General features: G+C 40.3%; 1 protein-coding gene and 1 long non-coding RNA gene across 2 annotated transcripts; both read left to right on the forward strand.

Annotated features, from left to right (window-relative positions):
* Positions 1-238: 238 nt before the first annotated feature.
* Positions 239-1,063, forward strand: LOC116366214 (uncharacterized). The gene is made up of 2 exons (XR_004208248.1): positions 239-346; positions 984-1,063. It is a non-coding gene; the product is annotated as an uncharacterized LOC116366214 (long non-coding RNA).
* A 325-nt stretch (positions 1,064-1,388) lies between these two features.
* LOC116366212 (uncharacterized) lies at positions 1,389-10,580 on the forward strand. The gene is made up of 16 exons (XM_031818448.1): positions 1,389-1,521; positions 1,629-1,790; positions 1,902-2,001; positions 2,166-2,386; positions 2,989-3,145; positions 3,331-3,554; positions 3,770-3,890; positions 4,209-4,405; positions 4,520-4,634; positions 4,845-5,014; positions 5,110-5,207; positions 5,370-5,500; positions 5,831-6,020; positions 10,041-10,182; positions 10,285-10,381; positions 10,457-10,580. The coding sequence occupies exons 2-16, from the start codon at positions 1,650-1,652 to the stop codon at positions 10,528-10,530; spliced, it is 2,178 nt and encodes a 725-aa protein (XP_031674308.1). The 5' UTR covers positions 1,389-1,521; positions 1,629-1,649; the 3' UTR covers positions 10,531-10,580.
* Positions 10,581-24,673: the final 14,093 nt, after the last annotated feature.

Here is a 24,673-nt window from a genome sequence, read left to right on the forward strand (position 1 = left end):
TTTGGACAAGATTTTTTTTTTTAAACTAACCTTTCCTATTCAGATGACCTCAACGCTGAATGCCTTGGTAACGTTATTCGTTTGAGTGTCGCTCTCTTTTGGAAGAGGTTGACGCTGTCTTCAGTGAGTTTGCCTCTTATGATTCTCTTTCTCTCCTTTCATAATTCATGGCTTGATATTGCTTGTCAATCTATTGTGTTCACACCATCTCCATCCCTTCCAGATGACACACAGATCAAAACCTGACGCTGGCCTTGCTACTCAGTGTGGATTCAGCTTTAAATTTGACCCCATGGGGAATGCCATGTTTTTTGCTTCTCTTCAAAACTGCTTTTCCCAAAACATGGTAACCTAAGAACTGTAGTGTTTGCTTGTACTTCAAATGGACAGTTTGCCTTTCAGTGTCACTGCATTTGCAACTCATAATGTAGCAATTTTATTTACCTTTGACGTGAGTCATGCTGAGACCAGGCTCCTTTACAGATGAGCCTGTCTACACAAAGATACAAGTCAATATTTGCATCACTAGATGGAAAAATGAAATAACTGAACCCATTCTTCAGTAAAAAGGTCCTCAATAAGCCTGAGTTGCCGTAGAGCTGCTAATACATACAATTTAGCGCATGGAGGGTATTAGAAGTCCGGTTCCAGGAACATTGAAGCAGTTTCCTTAACTCTGTGGATATCAAAAGGATCTCCATTGTTAGCCACCCCTTGGTCTGGTATCTCTTACCTTTAAGTTAACGATGACGTAAGGTACAGCAGAAGTTTATGGAGGGCTTTCAGAGGGCCAGCCAACTTTCTGATACAGACTGCAGTGATGTGAACTATTGAGCTCTACTCCTGTAGTGTGGCTTCAATACAGTGGCAGCTGCATTCATATAGCCAATTTTGCCACAGTCTATAACACAGCATGAATGTCACCTGAATTTAGTTTTTTTGCTATATAATGAAGGCTTTTTTCCCTTCCCCCTTCATTTTAGGATGATAAGATGTTCAGCTTGGTCATGCAGTTCAGGCTGCCAGGAAACCACATGACTGAAGACCCTGTTTATAGAGTGGGCAAAACCTGTAGCTACACCCCCTGGACCTCCCGAGAGATTCTGTGCGACCGCAAACTACATGGAGGCAAGTGAGCAGAGCATGCCCCAATGGACATGTTTACAGTCCCACTTGTCGTACTGCCTGTATAAATGATCTGTCTAGAGCTACAACTGTCCAGTGTTTCATTTCTTCTGCGACACAACGTAGAGGTCTTGACTCTCTCAATTCCACTCGTGTCTTCAAAATGCACAGGTGAGGAATTTTGGCCTATTCTCAATGCATTTAAGGAGGCGAGTGGACAGATTGAGAACTGGCCCTTGATTTCCTCTTGTATGGGAGGGAGACAATGCATAGGGAATAATGGCCTTTCTTCTCTAGGTGTCTGTCAGAAGGACTCTTCCAGACATCCAAACCATCCCCAAACAGCCCACTGGGGGCCCGAAAGCAAGGAGCGGCAACTTCCGGAGGGGAGCTGAGGTTTATATATTTCAGTTTCTGTAATTTCACTACAAAATGACAGGATGGTGCTAAACAATGTGCGTTTGACAATTTTGTTTAATTCATGTTTCCATTTCCTGAGACAGGCTGTTGCTTCAGGATACAAAATGACAGCAGTCGTCTTTAGTCCTAGCAAGAATGTCATGAATGTGGATGAGGTCCAAAGGAAGGGCTATGCAATAGCCAACACTCTCACACGGCTGGTGTTAAGAAGCCCTCATAATGCAGAGGAGACATACCTCCAGAATGTAAGCTGACCTCCATGAACTGGGTCATGTTCAGTAGAGCAAACATTTGGAAACGGTGGCCCTACCTGAACTCTGCAACATATTGTTAATACGGTGTGTCCTACTGAACAGGTAGCTAGGGTTCCGATGCGGGTGCTCTCAACCTCAACCTTCTTTGAGCAGAAGTGGCTGGTTACTCGAGTAGATGCCACGGCTGTTTGTCCAACACCAGGTTGAGTGTGAAATAATTTAAGATCCTATAAGCCCAGTTCTTAATTGGCTCCAGACAAGACATTCATGTAGTGTTCAGTTGGGAAAATGTTTTCCAAATAATGGCAGTTTTCAGTTGCAAAATGTTCTGTTTTGATGTGCACTTGGCTTCTTGTGTCACTGCAGAGGCAGTGGCCTTTACTCCAGAAGTGATCACCTGGTACATGCCCAAGCACATAGACCCACTTTTCTCCTCTGATGCCTTCACCATGTTGGAGGTGTACATGGGAATTGACGCTAAGAGGCTGGACACTGAGGAAATGGCTGCCAGAAACTACTCGGTTTTAGTCACAGAGGCTCATATTATTGTTGAAATTCCGGTGGGGGCGGTTGGCGGCTACTTCAAGGTCAGCATTGGATGAGTAAAATGTTCCTGTCTTATTTGTAGAGCCCTTTATACTATAGCAGTTGTCAGTGCTTTGCAGTAACCCTTTGCCATCTCTCATGGGTAAACTCCTAGAAACGTTTCTTATTGAGCAATTGTTTGCTTAACCAGGCTAATATACAATGGTTTGCAAAATTGTGAGAATTTTGCATAAAATTACACTTAAACATACTCTACCTCTTGTCTTTGCAGTTTGTCCTTTAGCCGCTTGAAATTTCAGACCAAATATCCACACTAAAGTATTGTTTACCTGACTTTTTAGGGAGGCGGTAGCTTTGCCACTGTCAACTGAATGCAAGCAACACTCGGCTGCTGTTTACATATTGCGCAAGTGTTTACTTTGCGTGTCAGTTGCTTTGAAAATGCAAGTTGACAACCATACACCTACCAGCTGTCTAAAGTCTGGTAACCAATACTTTCCTTTGGATATTGTGTCTTAAATTACGAGCGGCAAAAAGTGGTAGAATAATTGTATTTAACATTCTGGCTTATAAGGAACATTTACCTGTTTTTGCACTCAAATTGTGTATTACAGCCTGACTGCATCACTCGTCTCCCTTACAGAGCCATATTCAGGATGACCAGTACTTTGTCACTTACACCATTGAGCCCATGCTTGAGTTGCTGTGGATCGAGGAGGTCGCACACGAGAACACCAGCTATAAAGTCCTCTTCCCTATCACAACACCTCCGATGGCCAGGCCTCCACAAGTTCGCAACTGTGAGTCTGGTTTAGTTAAATAGCGCCTATGGTAATTTGGGATGCCTGGGTTGTTCATTAGGCACAAAACAGAAAATGTACTGAAACGGGGAGGCAATACCTGGACTTACCCAATAACAAATGTCCATTTTCAACTTCCATTGTACCGCATTTCAAAATGTTTTCCTTTGTTTGCCAATGAACAGACACGCCCTTGGACACAGTTCCTGAGCAGGCAGTGTTTGTGCTTGAGTTGGGGACCTTCAACCTTGATGTGGAGCTGCTGAACATCACCTTTCCCACCATGGTGCTAACTGTTGCAGAGTGCAACGCCAGGGGCTTCAATGTTCAAGAGCAGAGATCCCCGGACAACACCTTGAAGACCTTCAGGATGGAGGTGCCCTTCTCAGACCCGGTGGTCTTTAAGGAGGTGTGTTTCTGTTAAATGCAAAGCCACACGCAGTGATTTGTTCATGCCCTAATAAGTGGGCCACCAACAAAATAGAAATAATGGCACAAATGTACTTTGTATCCCTCATTTACTCAAGTGTTGTTTTAATAGTCCCCATATGTACTTGTCACTTGATGTTGAATAGAGTTCTGTTGCAACAATAATGCTGACCAATGCTGTTAACTTCACTACAGAGAAGGGCGGAACAAGGTGTCACAACCTTCACTCTTCAGCTGATCTACGGCCTGGTCATCTTTCCAGAGTACGCTCCTTTCTCTCACTCTGCCGTTGTGGACGCTGTACTGCTGGACATTGGTATGCCTCTGGACTACGCCAAACTACTGTTGAATGGTTTCCTCTCGTTAATGATTGCCCTGAAAGGAAATTGGCAGTGAAAGACCAACTAGCCATACTGTAGGGTTTTCCTATGCGGTCTTTCTACAAAGAATGTTAAGCTTTAGAGTATTTGGACCCAGTTTCCCTGTTCCTGATTTGCCAGGATCGTGTTTATTCAGTCCCACCGTAGCAAAACATTTTGCAATCTAAACAAGGGTTTCTTCTTGGACAAGTTCAAGTAGTACCTTCCTGTTTTTTGTGCTTAATTAATGAACACAACCCTGTTTGTCCTTGTAGTGCCACCCTCAGTCACTGGCTACTGTGATCAGGAGAACTTCCACATCACTGTGGACTACAGGAACCAAGAGCCCTTTTTTGTGGTCTTGGTTGGCAAGCGGCTGCTTAACCATGAGTTTGCTCAACAGTATTTAACAGAGGGCGACACAGACTTCACCATCACGTTGCCCTTCTCTTCGCCGGACGCAGTGTTTGAGGTACGACGCTCTCCCAAAACATGTTAACCTAAATTGCTGCAGCTAGCTTTGCTTTCCTTACCCTGTATACATGCATACAATATTGGACTAATGAACTCTCCCATTGGTTCCCAGTCGGTTCACTCGTCGGCTGTCCGGAGCAGACTGGATGTGGCTCTGTTGAATCCTTACAACAACATGACCATCAAATACTTTTCCCTGGCTTGCAGCTTCCTCAAAACGCTGACTGGTTGGTTCTCAAACAATTACTTACGATAAATTGTCGTTTAACATGGTTACCAAACCTGGGTTCCTTGCAAATACCGTGAGTCTAAATGGTAGTGCCAGATGGGCATGGTTTGCATTTTTGGTGCTATTCCATTGGTTCAAGCTCAATAAGTGTAACAAATACAGAACCCAGGTCTGATGGCTACCTGTCTTTTGCTCCCCCACCTCCAAGAGTGTTTCTCTAATGGAACGATGACTGCGCTGGCAGTGAAGGTGGAGTCTGCTCCCGGTCTGAACCCCGGTCAGCTGACCCTGAGCGACCCCGCCTGTGGTCCCACCTACAGTGACGATCGCTTCGCCTACTTCCACTTCACTGTGAACTCCTGTGGCACCACCAGGAAGGTAAAATGACTATTACCATGAGGTGATGGGTACTGTGTATTTACGGACTGTTTGCTTCTTCAGGCTGTAATAAGCAATTCCCCTCTACTACATAGTTTATCAACAATGTCATGCTGTATGAGAACGAAATCTCCTTGCCAGATGAACTTGAGGTGAAGCTGAATGCCACGACGTCTTCAGAGGAGGAATATCAGTAAGTGGATTACGCATCACAACTGTAGCTATTAGCTTTCATAAGGTTTATTTTTCTTCAATTGCTCAATACTTTGTATACAGGGAAAATGTGCCTCTACTACCAGTGTCCACTCCACTGCTTGACGTTTCCCCTATTGAAGTTGCTTACATCCCTCTTTAGGTTAAAGGTTTCCTGCTCCTATGTGGCCAACATCACTCGCACATTGGCCTTCCTGACCAGGCCGCGTGACAACGAGCCTTTTGCCGAGACTGGGACGGGTCGACTAATGGTCAGAATGAGACTCGCTCAGGGTAAGCGTGCACAAATTCAGAATTTCAACTTGACCCCTAGCCTCTAAAAGAATCTTGGATGGTCTCCTTTACAAAACCATTCCCAAAAATGTAAGCCTTGTGATATATTACTCTTGCGTTCTGAGATCTACAGGTGTGGCTATGTAGTAACGGTGAGGAGCTGATTTGGGAATTTGTCAGAAGCCTCTAGTGGGGGGTGGATAGTGTTGGCTATAAATGGCGTGTGTTCATTGGGGCACAACAGGATATGATAAACGAGCATTTCTTAATGGACAAGTTCCGATGGTGCCCACTGACCACGACCCCCGGTTGTCTTGTTCTGTGTTCCAGACGCCTCGTATAACACATTCCACCAGGAGGAGGACTATCCAGTGGTGAGGTACCTGAGACAGCCTCTGCACTTTGAGGTGGAGCTGACCACGTCCTCTGATCCCAAGGTAGCGCTGGTGCTTGACCACTGCTGGGCCACCCTCAACGAGGACCGCGACTCCCGACCCCGGTGGAATCTCATCATTAATGGGTAACATGTTGTTTTTGGGCCTAAACAAGTGTTATTCCACAGGTGTGGTTCCTGAGTAATTAGCAACCTATCATGCTTGGCAGGCCATTTACTTTGGCTACCGTGGCTATGCCCCCATCCATAGGTCGAGTGGTCACAATGCTTAAAAACGATGTGAGCCATGTGCGGTCTGTCACCAGATCTCCACCCAATTTCACACTTATGGGAGATTCTGGCGCGTATGATCACATGCTTGTTATCACTGAGTGGTCCCTGCAGCATATCATTGGAACGTATGCTGCATCAAACGACTCTAAACCGCGTTGTCTGAAAAGCATCTAAACAATGTTTTGTGTTGAGAAATAAAGGTCTTCACAACTTTATTCCAGCTTTGCTTGTAAAATATATCAATGTTAACGTTATCATCTAGTCTAAATAACAGGTTGACTTGTTTTACAGTATGATGCGGTACAAGGGAGCCATGTAAATCTAGTATAGAAAGTATGGCAGCCATGTTTGTCAACCAAGAACTCCTAGAATGCTGTTCACTGCGCCCGTTGCCTGAGATCTTAACTTCGTTTGGCCACTTCAGCATGTGATAATGTTTGTACTTGTTACGGCGTACACATGACAAGTAGTTTACAGGTAACTATACAAATACAACCGTAGCACGAAAGCTAAGATATAGCACAATCCATTATTGGGGGCTAAGTCCTTGGGGGAAGGTATTGTGAAGAGGATGATGCAGGAAATATTACTAAGATCTGGGAATTTATCAACAATAAATGGTGAGGCAGACAGTTTTTCTAAGCTATATACCCCTGGAAAGGGGGGGTCTGATCTGGCAACCCTGAGGTACCATAGTTTACACTCTGATGCCGTGTTCAAATCAACTGACGACTTCAGTGCATTCAAGACAATGGGGGTACTCCAGTTGAGATCACCATAAGTCTGACAGACGCTTACGTGATAACCCGACTGCATTGTATGGTGTTAACTTATATTCAGTACCACCTTCAAGTGTTTTACACACGTGTCCATTACAATCTAGGCAAGAATCAGAAAGCATGAATAAAACGCTAAGCACATTATACTTACGGTACGATGCAGTAGAAACGACAACACGTGACACAGAAAATAAGGCACTTTGATAGGAATACACGCATGTCCACAGTTATTTGTGAGGAAGGCAATAAATGTGCAAGGACTGTATACTTGATCTGGGGAAGTGCTTGGGCTTTCTTTTGAAGGAAAGTTTGTCCGGCTCATTAAATTCTCAAATATAAATGGTCTGCAACAGTGAAATGGGCTACTTTTGTGAATGAATGAGGCAAAATTAGAAGTTGAAACGGCTTCTAGAAAATTAGCAGGTAGTGTGCCTTGGTCTGAGGTCAGCGCGGGTTAAATGTCCACATGTTGGAACGGTGAGTGCATTCTGACATCACGCGCATGAAATCAACTCCCACTGGGGCGACTGTTGAAGATATTTGGAACTTGTGTGTGTGAAAAGGTTAATGTTGGCATTACCTACACCTTTTTACTCAATGTTATCCTTTTGGTTTGCTACAGTTCAGTGTTGTGCCAAGCTGATCAGTCAAATGGAAATCAAGAGCGGCTGGCAAGCTTGGCTTGCCTTTCCGATTGGTTACATACAACTGCTCTTAACACTGACTGAATAGTTGTTGGTTTTGGGTTGAATTCAGGCACAAGTGACCTCTTGTATTTAAAACAGTTATTGCACTAAACCTAAAGGATTGTTCAGATGCCTGTGCAGCATGGATGTTTGAAACTGAATAGGATCAGTTGACAGGATCCCCAGAAGTTGATGCCGCTTTCAATGGAATTTCCTGTCCTAGAGGAATGCGCTAATTGGGAGTTGCTAAACATGAACAAATACCACGGTCAAGTGTAGCAGCATCTTGCTAACCTTATTTAGCTAGCTAATGTTCATATTTAAAAAAAAAATGTTACTACATTTTTTTTATTTGGGTGAGCACTTTGCCACAGATGGACATGCTGGCCTAATTTTTATCTCAAGAATTTAAATTGGGTTACTATAGAAAGATGACTTATTTTTCCTACATTGTAATGGGCTACAATGACTTATGATTATGCACGCTGCAAATGACCCTTTATTTTACGGGTGCCTTTTCAGTATCTGGATACATGTTACACCAAGCAGTGTAGTGAAGCAACTTTATTGGTCAAAACCATTCATTTGGGGGATCGGGTTTGCTATGAAATCATGCAATTTGACCATTTTTATGAATTGGTATCAACCTAAGTTTGGCCTTGTGGACACGGCGTAACTTCGCAGCTGTTTATTAAATCAGCAATGTCATAGCAGTTTAAAAAAACAGGCTGAAATGTTTTGTATATCATAGGAAAAGACAACATTCACATGGCTGTGCACAAAATGGGTAGTTGAGATTTGTCACTTCAGCTGCAACTATATCGTTGTGCAAAATCCTTACCATCGTCTGTCAGCTCAAGTGATTTGTACTGGTGTGGGTGTTTCTCTTAATGTAACGTCTTCAGATTTCACAAATTCCTTTTTGCTAATATCTGGCAGTTAAACAGTAAAGGATAAACCTCCCAAAGATGCAAATTAAAAAAGTAGGCCTAAACTGTCAATGCGTAGGTTACTTTGTATAGTAGAGCTGCGCCCTTCACAGAAGTCCTCCGTGTGACTCCGATGCCGTGGGTGTAGAATTTATTTTGTGACCAATTTTTCTCCAACAGCGGAAGAATTGCTCTGGCGCATTGCATGAAGTTCTTGTTTAAAATGAAGTACTTGTGTTGATGATACCGACTGTCTCTTCGGCAACTTTGGTTAAACCACGATCAATATTCTGGTCAGACTACAGGCGACCCTTTCTGGATCATTTAGAATTTTAAGAACCATTTAGAGGGACATCTCACCTCATGTCAATGGAATTGAATATACATGTTTGACATCTGTCATTTAACAAGCCATTCCAGTAGACCAAAATAAATATTGTTGACGGAAAGCCCAATTTCTGTTCTTTAAAATAAAAACGTAGGATTTGGGGTGCCGAGGAAGCGGTTTTAAAGTTACCGTCTCCCGACGTAAACTCTAGACGGTAGAAATCTATTAAATTGATAGTCAACTTATTAACTTTACATCGTATCCTCCTTGCAGCTGCAAAACCCCCAGCCTTATGATTCAGTACTATACAAGTTGGTTTAATTGAATTACTAGCTAACTAAATAACACAGGCTAAACACACAGGTGACACTGAAAGCTTGTTACAAGGTTTCTCTTCACACCCCCCACCGTTCCGTAAGGGACACTTATCATTGATACATTTTTGAACACACGAACCGGCACCAGCTTGGAGTAAAAGCATGAATGTATTTGTGGGATGCCGCCGTGGAAAGGTAGGTGGTTGGTCTTCTCTCTGATTGGCTACATGAGGTCACAATGTCGTTGGTTGTCCGTGGCTCCAATGACTAGTCTTGAACAGAACTACAGGATGGATTTTCCTTTCACACGTTCTGGAAGATAGGCTAATCAACCCTGTCGCTGATTCCTCAGTGGGTGATGAGTAGGATTGTTTGGATGTGGTAGCAGAATGGTCCCACTTAAGTTAATTTTCTAGGTTAGGAAAGTTCCAAACGTCTAGCTTGCGCCTCACGGTTTTCTGGTCTAATGTTAATTTCTGTTACCATTCCTTTTATGCACTCAGAGATTAGCTATAGAAAATGAATGTCATATTGGCTTTTATTTTGTGATTTTTACTAGAAACGCGATTACTCTACAGGTAGGACGTCTCTAGCCTTTACATTGTATATGAAATATGTTTTTTCAAGACAAAGGTGATTGTTGTTGGGTAAAGCCTGTTAGCAAAAACATTCCTTTAGTTCATACTGGAGGGGGAGAAAGAACCCACTTCTGCTGTAAATTGATCTGATCCTCACAGGACAGTCATGACACCACCACAAGACTTCGTACACAAGGCGGTTGGGGTTTGCAGCGTTTTCTTGTTCATAACTTAGTCCCTCTCTCTACACTGGCAGCTGTGAGAACCCCGAGGATCCATACCGTGTGGTCTTCCACCCGGTAGAAGCTGACGCCAGGGTCCGCTTCCCCCCTCACGTCAAACGCTTTGAGGCCTATATGTTTTCCTTCGCCGGTGATGCGGTTGAGCCGAGTGGCCAGGTAACAAAGTTCACCCAACAATCTTTATTCTTTAATTTTGTGTGAGTGGCAATCATCCCTTTAAAAAAAAAAAACTGACACCATCAAATCTTTGATTCCTAGGTCTTTGTCCATTGTGATGTGGTCATCTGTGATGCCAGTAGTCCCACTGGCGGCCCCTGTAGTGGACAATGTGTGAATCAGGACAACCTGAAAAGAGGTAGGTCTTGTTTTATGCTTTTCAGACCCTGGCAGACCATAACTGAACTAATAGGTTCGCTCTCTCTCTCAACAGGTCAACGACATGTCAAAGACTTCTTTGAGGAGCGTCATGTATATGTTTCTTCTGGATACATTCTTTGGGTGTAATGTATTGTTCTAACATGTCAAATAAAGTGTTCTATATAAAACAATCCTAACCGTTGGAGCTACCTTAACACCATGTCGTAGGCTTGTCATCTGACATGTATCAATCAACCCTTTTGTAAGCATGGAACTCTGAACCATCCACCGGAGGGAGATAAGTGTTGCGCAACTATTTCCCGTCTAGGACAAATGGGTGACGAAACAAAAGCTTTCCATTGTCCAGTAGGATGAACTGACTCAATGTTATAGCAGATGGTGGTTTGCCAAAGTGAAACCAGCAGGGCTGTGGTTGGCTGCAGTGTTGGTAATTTAACTGAAATTACAACTTTCCTTGATACCGCTCACTAGCTTGGTTTCCATCCAAATATGGACATTTCTTCTTCAATGATATGCATGTCAATCTCTCATGGCTCAAATGGGAAGAGCATGACTTCATCGCTACTTGTTTGTGTAAGAAGTGTTGACAAGCTGAATGTACCGAGCTGTCTGTTTTTAAACTCGCGCACAGCTCAGACACCCATGCATTCCCCAAGTCCGAGCTACGAAGGTAGAGCCATGAATACGTTGCAATCTATTCCGCATCAGGATAAGATTTCAACACACACCGTACGGAACAGCGGGGACTGAAGACACTCCTTAAAGTTGCGAGCTTGCGCCGCGGGACGGTTTCATTGCTCCAGACCACCACAAGGGGAGTTTGTGCAATCATTATGCATTTGGGTCCCAAGGCTTTGGGATGACCAAAGACTAATTTTGACACGAGCCACCCTTGCCTTGTGGCGCTCAACGAAGATTGCTGACAAAACAGATGGAAGTTGTCTTAACGAGTCAAGCAAATGTACAATTTGAGAGGAATGTGATAATGTAGAGGCGTGGCTATATATATTTTTTGTTAAATTACAAAAATCTCTATTTAGCAAGTTCAGACGAGCTAGTGTTAGGAGAATGAATTTGTCTTTCAGGGACTCCTGAGAACCAACAAACCAGGATGTTGTCTTGTGAAACAGTGGCCTGTAAAGCATTGACAGCACAATTGTAAGCTTGCCTTGCAATGCAGCTAAAGTAACATGGCTAGCTATTTACTTGCTTGAGTCGGATTAAAAATAACTGTTGCCGCTCTGGGTATGGACCCTAAAACGTAGTTCTGAACTAATATTCATATCAATCAATGACCCTGAAGTCAGTGGCATTAATGAAGCCTAGAGTAGAATATACCTTTATTGTGCCAAGGATGCAAGACCTATATACATATGTATTTTAGTTAATACCACGTATGAGATTCCCATCTTGTAGCCTGTACATTGAATATATACTCTTCCTTGGCAAATAAAGGTGTGGTTCTGGTATGACAGACACTCAGTCATATCAAACGATGCGGTGTATGTATTACAATTATACACTTCAGTGTTTACTGCTCCTGGGATATCAATGATTACACATTGTAACTATACAATAGACTTAACATGATTGATTTGTAATTCATATATACAGGGAAAGAACGTATGCATATCTAACTCCATTAATCTGAGGACACAGGATAGTATTTCAACCAGTGGAGAATGTGAAATGCTTTATTGAAAGAAGTGCATTTTATTTATAATATACGAGTTCAATCTTGGGCGGGCAGGTGGGTAGAGCGTTGGACTAGTAACCAGAAGGTTGCAAGATCAAATCCCTGAGCCGAGAAGGTAAAAATCTGCCCCTGAACAAGGCAGTTCCTAGGCCGTCATTCTTATCTGACATGCCTAGTTAAAGGGTAACTACACCCCAAAATCGATATGTCTTAATTGGTTTCCTGCTAGGGTTTTAAACGCTGTCGTGGACATAGAAATATAACATGATTGGATGTTCTATTAAAAAGGTGTCCATTTTAGAGAGCGAAAACCTATAGATGCAGGGACAAACGGTCCCCCTTGCATTACCCATCCAAGTGGGTAATACTTGGATGGGAGACTGCCTGGGAATACCAGGTGCTGTAAGCTTTTTGTCACTGCCTTGTGGAATTTCAACTCTTTGTCCGTTTTTTTTCCCACAAGGCTGAAAAATGTGCCCTCGCTTTGAAATAAGTAAGCAAGGTTAGTTTGTATTTCATCCAACAATCTGTGCTACAGTATATGCAATTTCTTCCACTTTTTGAGTGACACAGATGCTTATCTAAATGGTGAAAATGCAACAGCTGTTAATCAGACTCACTTTGACTTGTGACGACCCTCCCACTCTGTCAGCCGTATTCTGAGAGTCTCCTCCATGAATGTGGAAGAGGTATATTTATCCTGGGAGACACATGGCCCAAGTGTTTCCCATGAAGCTGACGACCCTCCCAACTCCACCCACCGGCATCCTAATAAGGAAACAAGAGCAAAGACAGAATACGGCAGACAGAGTGGGAGGGTCGTCACACTTTATATAGTGCACCAAGAGATATTTTCTCGCTTACGACCATACCGGCCTGAGTACGCGCTTCCGGTGATTAAGCTGTGTGTTTGCGCAAGAGTTTTTCTTGAGCATATTTTTTTGTTTGTTATTTCAACAGTTTTCGAAGTATAATTGTGGTTTTTGCAGTTGAATAAGTTTTAAGTTTGGTTCGTTCTTCCCCCTTGCAGTTTTGCTGCATATTTTGGTTTATTATGAGAGTCGGAAATGGATACAGAAAGCACAACGGACACGGGAAAGAGGTTGAGTTGGTTGGATGGGATGGATTTGGAGTTGGTTTCGGATACAGACGACACTGAAAAGGTAGAGAGAATAAGAGGAGGCCTGAGGAAGAGGAAAGCGGGGGACGTGAAAAAGGATGGAAAAGGGAAAAAACAAGTCAACATGTAAAGGATAATGAAGGCAATTTGTTTTATTGTATTTATATTAATGGTTAATTGTATGTCCCTAAATGTAAATGGTTTAAGGACAAATTTCAAAATATAGTTCAAATGAAGAACGTGGATATCTTGTGTTTACAAGAGACGCATTGGGACTTTTATTTTTGTGAATAATGGTAGGGGGAACTCTAGTGGCATGGCTATTTTATTGAGGAAGGATGTGGTGGACAAACTGGTACATATATATGATGATAACAATGGGAGGATTTTAGTTTTAAATTGAGTATATGGATAGGATTTTTAGAATTCTAAATGTTTATGCTCCAAATAACGAAATAGAGCGCAAGGTTTTATTTATTGAAGTGGGACGATGGTGTGTGGAAAATTGCATTGTGGTGGGGGATTTTAATGTGAAAATGGACAGATTAGATATGACAAGGGGAGCTATCTTTAGAAGTGATGCATCTAGGGGGGTTTTAAAAAAGGTGATGTTTGAGAAAAAATGGACATATGGAGAGATGAAAATCCCGATAAACGGGAAGGCAGGTGGTTTTAGGGGAATTAAAACAAACTAGAATAGATCTGGTTTTAGTTAAAGAAGGCGTAAGAGATTTTATGAAAGATATTAAGTATGTTTTTACAACTTTCAGTGACCATGCATATTTAATTTTCTCGGTGGGTTTAGAAAAGGAAGGAACAGGGGGTGGTACGTGGTGTATGAATGATAGTTATTTGGGGGATGAGGATTATTGTAAACAACTTACATCTTTGATAGCATGTGAAATGGAGGATAAGCAGAAAGATAATGACAAGTGTTTATGGTGGGACAAGGTTAAGGAAAAAATAAAAGGTTTTAAAAAAGGTATAAGATATGCAAGGAAAAAGAGGGGTCAGATGAAAAGAGAGTTGAGAGCTAAATTGGATGAAGAAATGGGGAAGTATGATAGTGAACCTAATTATAATATAGAAACGTTTTTAGAGTTGAAAGCTAAATTGAGTAAATATGACATAGATAAGTGTAAGGGGGCTATTATAAGAAGCAAAGCAACGTATTTTTTGGAGGGGGAGAAATGCACTTTTTTCTTGGATTAGAGAAGAGTACTCAAAGGAGAACATATCTTAGACAGATTGAAAATGTAAAGGATGACGTAGTAGATGATTATGTAGAGATTTTAAAGACGGTGCAGAATTTTTATAGGGACTTATTTAAGAAAGGGGAGATGGAGGAGGGGTGTGTACAGGAGATTTTAGATCGTGTGGAGGTGAAAATTAATGTAGAGGATAAGTTGATGTGTGATGGGACGATTACAGTAAATGAAGTTATAGATGCGATTAAGGATTTACAGGTGAATAAGAGCCCTGGTGTTGATGGGATCATTGCAGAGTTTTATAAAATGTATGAAAGTCTTTTAGCACCTATTTTATTGGAGGTTTACCACTATATGGAGGAGAATGACTGTTTCAGAATCGATGGTGACAGGGATGATAACTATATAAAAATGGAAAAGGGAGTAAGGTAAAATTGGAAAATTATAGGCCTATTAGTTTATTGAATGTGGATTACAAGATTTTAGCCAAAATGTTAGCGAATATGATGAGTGTTTTACATTATATTATTGCACCAACACAGAATTATAGTGTTCCTGGTAGGGATATAGCTGACACAATTAATACAATTAGAGACGTGACACACAAAATGAATGGGGATAAGAGAAATTTACCTTTGTTTTACAAGAAAGTTTTTGAGGCTTGGGGGCAGTTTTTACCACACATTTCTTATGATTGTAACATTTTGGAAAATATTTTAAATCAGCCAATTTTTTAAATCCTAAGATCAAGTATAATACAATGTTGTTTTGTAAATATTTTCTGAGGGCTGGGATGAGACATTTGTGATATTTTATATGAAGTCATTCCAGTGTTTCTTCCTGTACAGGTTATTTATGACAATATTGTTGAGGTGGAGGATGAAATAAGCAAAACTACTGTAGGAAATATGTATAAGAAAATTGTGGGGTGTATTCCTGAGTGGGTGTTTTTAATAAATACAGAGGTGGTTAAGAGAGCTGGAGGTTTACTAATTTGGATTTAGTGAGGGATTTAAATGTCAATTGATTGTATTTTCTTTCTGATTTTGTAAAATGGTGAATTGTTCATCCTTTAATTATGATTGAAACGCTGTAAAATTGTCTGTTTTTCATAATTTTTTATTTTTAATTTAAAAAATACGCCCGATCTGGTCCGATCTCGGAAGCTAAGCAGGGTCGGGCCTGGTTAGTACTTGGATGGGAGACCGCCTGGGAATACCAGGTGCTGTAAGCGTTTTGCTCCAGCAGAGGGTTCTCTTGTGTCATGCGTGGAGCAACTCCCGTTTATTTATCACCCTAATAATGTTTTGTCTTTTTATTGGACTAAATGCAGTTTGTTAGTGCTTCCCTGCCCTGCCCTGATCAAATCAAATAATGGACAATGCGTTTACCTCAAAATCTAGGCAGTGCATTCAGCATTTGTTTTTAGGCTAGGAGACTGTCAATGTCTGTAGTCCATTAGGGCCCTGTAAAATCCCCTTCAATGTTTTGACTGATTTCCCCCCCCCCCCCTAATTAATTTTAATTTTATAATTATTCCCCGTTGACCGTTTGTCCCTGCTTCTGCAGGTTTTCGCTCTCAAAAGTACACCTTTTTAATAGAAATATAACACGATTAGATGTTCTATGTCCACGGCAACATTTAAAACCCTAGCAGGAAACCACTTTTGAGGTCTGGCAAAAAAGGAAGACATATCGATTTTGGGGTGTCGTTACCCTTTTTTAGGCAAGTATGCGCCAGGAAGAGACCTTTGTTTGGTTAAACGGTGTTACTGTAGCGCTCATGTGATTGCGGAGTTTGCAAACCAAATGGCCACTGTATTGATGCAAATAATCATGATATAATTCTGCCAGGCTGGCATATGCTACTTTGCAGTTAACATTTGATGGAGAAGGTTTTTGTGGGAATCCTTTCCTTCTCTACCACAAGAAGGTTATCATTAGCCTCATCGCTAACGGCTACACAAAGTGTAGACATGTGCGCGCTCCGCACGGAAACTGGGCAGTCCTATTCAGTTTCTGAAAGTTGCGTGGAAATACAAATCACTGATGCATTTTGTTCATGTCTTATGATTCACTTGGGCAAATGAATGGATTTTCTAACAAGTTGAAGGGATTGAGTTGATTTCCTCCTTAGTTCAAGGCATTTTTGAATATGGTTGAATTTCGGTTTAATGTCTGTATTTCGTGATTCCGTGTGGGCGCGCTCTATTTTATAGGGCCCTAGTCCATGAAGTTGTGATAAGTATGAACCTAGGATATGCCCTCTTTTCACCCCCACAAGAGTGAAATATATGGTCTGGAAATGCAAGCAAGGTTTGAGCTTTTCAGTGTGTGTCACAAGGTGGACATTTCTCTGTCCCCCTAAGAGTAAGCGACACTTTGACTTTATATAGTGTACCAAGAGATTTCCTTTTGCTTACGGCCATACCAGCCTGAGTACGCATTTCCTGATTGGAGAAGTGACGACAGGTGCGAGTTTTATTTATTTTATTTTATTTTACCTTTATTTAACCAGGTAGGCAAGTTGAGAACAAGTTCTCATTTACAATTGCGACCTGGCCAAGATAAAGCAAAGCAGTTCGACAGATAAAACGACACAGAGTTACACATGGAGTAAAAACAAACATACAGTCAATAATGCAGTATAAACAAGTCTATATACAATGTGAGCAAATGAGGTGAGAAGGGAGGTAAAGGCAAAAAAGGCCATGATGGCAAAGTAAATACAATATAGCAAGTAAAATACTGGAATGGTAGTTTTGCAATGGAAGAATGTGCAAAGTAGAAATAAAAAAATAATGGGGTGCAAAGGAGCAAAATAAATAAATAAATAAAAATTAAATACAGTTGGGAAAGAGGTAGTTGTTTGGGCTAAATTTTAGGTGGGCTATGTACAGGTGCAGTGTCTGAGCTGTGAGTGTTTGCTGGAGAGTGTTTGCTCGAGAGCTATTTTTGTTAAATTAATTAATTAGTTTTTGCAATATAATTTATTATTTTCTTTAGTTGAATAGTTTAAAGTTTGGTTAGTCTTCCCCCTTGCAGTTTTTCTGCTTGGGGGAGAGGTTTTTTGGAGAATTTTTTTTTCACTATGACGGACAACATGGAAAAGACAAACGGAATGGACAAAGACAACGAAAAGGCGCAACGGAAGAAAAATGAAGATAACGAAGGAATGAAATATGGAAAAGAATACACGGTGGCAATTAAGTTGGAAGGAGAAGACAAAGTGACGACAATGGAACTACTAAGAGCAATTAAGGAGGTGTGTGGAGAGGTGGTGGGATGCCGAATGAAAGGAGAAAAGAAGTATGAAATTACGATGAGAAATGAAAGAGGAAAAGAACGGTTAATGGATGGATTGCGAATAAAGGACACAAGGATTCTGGCGAGTGATATTAATGTGAAGGAATTGGTGGTGTCTTTTATGAATCTCCCAGTATACGTAGAAGATGGTGTGATACTGAGCAAGCTGAGCAGCTGGGGAGTGACGGCCATCTCGGAGATAAGGAGGAGAGTTTGGCCAGGAACGGAGGTGGTTGACGGGACACGTTTCTGCAAGGTCAAGTTCACAGAAAAAGAGACATCATTACCTTATTCTACAAGAATTGAGACGTTGGAGGGAGCAGAATATTTCAGAGTCATTCATGACAAACAGGTCAGAGTGTGTCGTATGTGTATTCAACCCGGGCACATAGTTAAAGACTGCCCGGAATTTCAGTGTTTTAAGTGTGGCAATCAAGGACACTATGCGAGAGAATGTGATGGAGAGAAGGAAAGGAATTTTTGTGGTGGATGCAGAAAGAGATTGGCGGAGTGCAACTGGAGAGGTTGGGGCTGAAGAGGGGAGTCAAACAATATTCGAGGAAGCAGTGGTATTGTCGCAAGAAGGAGAAGAAGATGGAGGAGAGGACGTGGTGGAAGGTGGAGAGACGGAGGAAGGAAGAAGGAAGAAGGACCAGAAGATAAATGAAATTGGGAGCAGTATGGACTCAGAAATAAGGAGTTTTCAGGAGGAGGGGGGGGGAGTGGACTGGGGGGAAGCACGGGGGGCTCACAGGTTTTGGGGGAAAGCACAGCAATAACAAGTAGCTTGCGGGGTGAAGAAATGGAGGGGGTTATGGAGTTGATGACAATACCAGAGACGGCGATGAGCACGGGGAGCACAACGACTATACCAGAAGTGGAGATGAATACGGGGAGCACAACGGAGGTGGATGCCAAGAGTGGGAGTTGGCTGGATAACATGGACTTGGAGGAGATATCGGACATGGATGATGGGCAAAAGATGGAAAGAACGAGGGAAGGATACAGGAAGAGGAAAGCGGTGGGAAGAGGGGGAGAGAAAGGGTGGAAGAAGAAAGAAACTGGATAACAGGTAGAGGATAATGAAATTATATTTAATTATTTTATTATTTATTAGAATGGTCAATATAATGTCAATAAATGCAAATGGTTTGAGAACAATGGGAAAATTTAATAGAATAGTCCAAATGAAGAATTCAGATATTTTATGTATTCAAGAAACACACTGGGATAATGTTTGTGTTTTAGAAGTAAAAAAAAGAGGGATTTTATTTATGTAAATAATGGCAGAGGGAATTCAAGTGGGGTTGCAATTTTATTAAGGAAGAATGTAGTAGAAAATGTGAAGAAGATATATAATGATAATAATGGGAGGATTTTAATTTTGGATTTTGAATATATGAATAGGGTTTTTAGGATTATAAATATTTATGCGCCGAATAATGAGAGAGCGAAGGAATTTATTTTTAGAATTAGGGAAATGGTGCAAGGGTAATTGTATTTTAGTTGGGGATTTTAATGTTAAAATGAATAGATTAGATATGTCAAGGGGAGCTATTTTTAGAAGTGACGTATCGAGGGGGGTTTTAAGGAAGATTATGTGTGAAAACAGTCTGATTGATATATGGAGAGACGAGAACCCGAATAAGAGAGGTTTTTCTAGAAGGCAGGTGGTTTTAGGAGAGTTGAAACAGACACGGATAGATCTGGTTTTAGTAAATGAAGGGTTAAGGAATTTTATGAAGGATATTAATTATATTTTTACAACTTTTAGTGATCATGCTGGGTTAACATTTTCGGTGGGGTTAGATAAGGGAAAGGGGGAGGAATATGGTGCATGAATGCAGGGTATCTAGGTGATGAAGAATATGGAATACAGCTTAAATCTTTGATAGAACATGAAATGAAGGATAAGCAAAAAGGGAATGATAAGTGTCAGTGGTGGGAAAATGTAAAGAAAAAAATAAAAGGTTTTAGTATTAGATATGCAAGGAAGAAGAGGAGTAGGATGACAAGAGAAGAACATTTTTTAAGAGAAGAATTGAATGAAGAAATGAGGAAATGTGATATTGATCCTATTTATAATATTGAAAGGTTTTTAGATTTAAAGGCACAATTGAGCAAATGTGAAATAGATAAGTGTAAGGGGGCATCTATTAGAAGTAGGGCAAAGTATGTGCTAGAAGGGGAGAAATGTACGTCTTTTTTTCTTGGTTTAGAGAAAACTAAACAGACGAAATCATATATTAGTGAGATAGAAAATGTAAAGGGTGAAGTGGTAAATGATTATGTTGAGATATTAGAAACCGTACAGAATTTTTATAAGGATTTATTTAAGAAAGGGGAGGTGGATGAGGGGTGTGTAAAGGAGATTTTAGGTAGTGTGGATGTGCAAATTGGTGTTGAGGATAAGCAAAGATGTGATAGGAAGATAACAGTGGATGAAGTGAAAGATGCAATTAAGGGTTTAAAAATAAATAAAAGTCCTGGAGTAGATGGACTAATTGCAGAGTTTTATAAAATGTATGAAAGTTTTTTAGCACCGATTTTAATGGAAGTGTATCAATATATGGAAGATAATAATACTGTTTCAGACTCCATGGTGACAGGGCTGATAACGATTTTATATAAAAATAAGGGGAGCAAATTAAAATTGGAGAATTATAGGCCAATTAGTTTATTAAACTCAGATTATAAGATTTTAGCTAAGATATTGGCAAATAGGATGAAGATGGTTTTAAATGATATTATAGCACCTACACAAAATTATAGTGTGCCTGGAAGAGACATAGCTGATACTATTATCACACTTAAAAATGTGATAAATAAAATGAATAGCGATAAGAGAGGGGGAATTGTTTTAAGTATAGATTTTAATAAAGCTTTTGACAGGGTGGAACATGATTTTATGTTTAGGGTACTGGAAAAATATGGGTTTGGAAACAGAATAATAGGATGGATAAAATTATTATATAGAAAGGCAAAAAGTAGAGTAAAATGTAATGGGGTTTTAACAGATTATTTTATTCTTGAGAGATCGGTGAGACAGGGGTGCCCTTTATCAGCTTTATTGTATGTTTTATCGGTAGAACCCTTAGCGGCATACCTTAAAAAAGATAATTTTATAAATTGTGTAGAGACTCCGCAAGGAGGTTTTAGTTTAATTCATCAATATGCAGACGATACCACAATAACAGTTAGAGATGAGGGAAGTGTTAAAAGGGTGATGGAGTGTTTTAAAGTATATGAGCAAGCCTCAGGAGCAAAAGTGAATATGGAGAAGTCAGTAATAATGTATGTTGGGAAGATTAATGAGGGGATTTTTCCTTTTAAAAGGGTAAATGATTATTTTAAGGTGTTAGGTGTGTTTCTAGGGGTGAAGGAACAGGAAGCTAGGGATTTGACATGGAGTGGTGTAATAAATAAAGTTAGAAAGGTGGTAAATATGTGGAGGGGAAGGTCTTTGAAATTAAAAGGGAAAGTAATTGTAAATTCCTTGCTGATGTCAATTTTTATTCATGTCATGAATGTTTTAGACGTACCAGAATGGGTTTTATCGGAAATAAATACGATTTTAGTTTTTTTTTTTTATGGGATGGGAAAGTTGCGAAAATTTCTTTTAAAACTTTGATTGCAGGTTATGAGGAGGGGGGTTTGAAGTTGGTGGATTTAAATGTGAGGAAAAAAGCAATTAGAGTCAAAATGGTACGTAAATATTTATATGGTGAATTAGATTATGGATGGAAAAGATTTTTTAAGGAGTATTTGCAGGAGGCTGGGAGGATGGGGGACAATGGTTTATTGATGTGTATGAAAAAGGAAATGTTGGGTAATATACCTTTGTTTTATAGAGAAGTGTTTGAGGCTTGGGGGGAGTTTTTACTAAATATTTATTGAGTGTACCATTTTAGGCAATATTTTAAAATCTGCCAATTTTTTTAAATCCCAAGATACAGTATAATAATATGTTTTGTAAATATTTTATGAGGGCTGGGATGAGACAGATTGGGGACATTTTATATGAGGTCATTCCGGGGTTCCTTCCATGTGAGGCAATATTTGATCATGTGGATGAAGAAAACTATGAAATAAGTAGAACTACTGTGGAGAACATGTATAAGAGAATATTAGGATGTCTTCCTGGGGAGTGGGGTGTGTTAATAAATAAAGAGGTGGCTACAAGAGCTAAGGGTTTACCGGTTTTATATTATGAAAGTAATGGGAAGAAGTATGATTTGTCAGGTTTGAAAGTTAAAAAGGTTTATGAAAAATGTATTTTAAGAGAGATAAAAACTCCTGCTTCGGAAAAAGATAGATAGATGTGAAATCAATATGGAAGAATGTAAATGTAAAATATAATTCTATAGAATGTGAAGACAATGATTTTAAATTGAAACATAATAGGATATTTACGAATGTGGTTTTACATCAAATAAATAGAGATGTTAAAAGAGAATGTGATATTTGTGGTACGGGGGTGGAAAATTTTATGCACTCTTTTGTTGAATGTAGTAGATTAGAAGAGTTTCATAAGTTTTTAAAGGGGATTTTAGTACAACATTGGGGAGAAGAGATTGTTGCTGGGGTTGAGTGGAAGAGGTTGTTTCTTTTTGGTTTAACTGGGAAAAGCAAAGTTTTTAATTTCAATTTGATGAATTTTGTTCTTAGCCATGCCAGATACGCTGTAAGACTAAGAAGGAATTTGGGACATTATGAAGGAAAAATTGTGAGTGTGGAGGTTTTATTTAGAAGTATTTTAGAGAAAGATATAGAAGTAATATATAAATATGGTGGATGTAATTTTGAAAAATTGTTTGTGGGGGAGCACTTTTATTGAAATTGAGTCGAATGGAAAACTTGGTTTTAATTATTAAATGGTTTTGGTGGATGATTGGGGTTTTAATAGGTTCTCTTTTCTTTTTTGATTTTGTAAAAGGGTGAATTGTTCGTCCTTAATTATTGACTGAATGTTGTAAAGTGTTTTTTTCATAATATTTTTTTTTTTTTTTTAAGTACGCCTGATCTTGGAAGCTAATGGATCGAAATCTACACGCTGCAGTTTGGTCCGACTCCTTCACACCTAGAAAACCGTAACACGTTGACCGTTTGTCCCTGCATCTATAGGTTTTCGCTCTCTAAAATGGACACCTTTTTAATAGAACATCCAATCATGTTATATTTCTATGTCCACGACAGCGTTTAAAACCCTAGCAGGAAACCAATTAAGACATATCGATTTTGGGGTGTAGTTACCCTTTAACTAGGCATGTCAGATAAGAATGACGGCCTAGGAACTGCCTTGTTCAGGGGCAGATTTTTACCTTCTCGGCTCAGGGATTTGATCTTGCAACCTTCTGGTTACTAGTCCAACGCTCTACCCACCTGCCCGCCCAAGATTGAACTCGTATATTATAAATAAAATGCACTTCTTTCAATAAAGCATTTCACATTCTCCACTGGTTGAAATACTATCCTGTGTCCTCAGATTAATGGAGTTAGATATGCATACGTTCTTTCCCTGTATATATGAATTACAAATCAATCATGTTAAGTCTATTGTATAGTTACAATGTGTAATCATTGATATCCCAGGAGCAGTAAACACTGAAGTGTATAATTGTAATACATACACCGCATCGTTTGATATGACTGAGTGTCTGTCATACCAGAACCACACCTTTATTTGCCAAGGAAGAGTATATATTCAATGTACAGGCTACAAGATGGGAATCTCATACGTGGTATTAACTAAAATACATATGTATATAGGTCTTGCATCCTTGGCACAATAAAGGTATATTCTACTCTAGGCTTCATTAATGCCACTGACTTCAGGGTCATTGATTGATATGAATATTAGTTCAGAACTACGTTTTAGGGTCCATACCCAGAGCGGCAACAGTTATTTTTAATCCGACTCAAGCAAGTAAATAGCTAGCCATGTTACTTTAGCTGCATTGCAAGGCAAGCTTACAATTGTGCTGTCAATGCTTTACAGGCCACTGTTTCACAAGACAACATCCTGGTTTGTTGGTTCTCAGGAGTCCCTGAAAGACAAATTCATTCTCCTAACACTAGCTCGTCTGAACTTGCTAAATAGAGATTTTTGTAATTTAACAAAAAATATATATAGCCACGCCTCTACATTATCACATTCCTCTCAAATTGTACATTTGCTTGACTCGTTAAGACAACTTCCATCTGTTTTGTCAGCAATCTTCGTTGAGCGCCACAAGGCAAGGGTGGCTCGTGTCAAAATTAGTCTTTGGTCATCCCAAAGCCTTGGGACCCAAATGCATAATGATTGCACAAACTCCCCTTGTGGTGGTCTGGAGCAATGAAACCGTCCCGCGGCGCAAGCTCGCAACTTTAAGGAGTGTCTTCAGTCCCCGCTGTTCCGTACGGTGTGTGTTGAAATCTTATCCTGATGCGGAATAGATTGCAACGTATTCATGGCTCTACCTTCGTAGCTCGGACTTGGGGAATGCATGGGTGTCTGAGCTGTGCGCGAGTTTAAAAACAGACAGCTCGGTACATTCAGCTTGTCAACACTTCTTACACAAACAAGTAGCGATGAAGTCATGCTCTTCCCATTTGAGCCATGAGAGATTGACATGCATATCATTGAAGAAGAAATGTCCATATTTGGATGGAAACCAAGCTAGTGAGCGGTATCAAGGAAAGTTGTAATTTCAGTTAAATTACCAACACTGCAGCCAACCACAGCCCTGCTGGTTTCACTTTGGCAAACCACCATCTGCTATAACATTGAGTCAGTTCATCCTACTGGACAATGGAAAGCTTTTGTTTCGTCACCCATTTGTCCTAGACGGGAAATAGTTGCGCAACACTTATCTCCCTCCGGTGGATGGTTCAGAGTTCCATGCTTACAAAAGGGTTGATTGATACATGTCAGATGACAAGCCTACGACATGGTGT

Source organism: Oncorhynchus kisutch, unplaced genomic scaffold (genome assembly GCF_002021735.2).
Source record: "Oncorhynchus kisutch isolate 150728-3 unplaced genomic scaffold, Okis_V2 scaffold1395, whole genome shotgun sequence".
Lineage (NCBI taxonomy): Eukaryota > Metazoa > Chordata > Actinopteri > Salmoniformes > Salmonidae > Oncorhynchus > Oncorhynchus kisutch.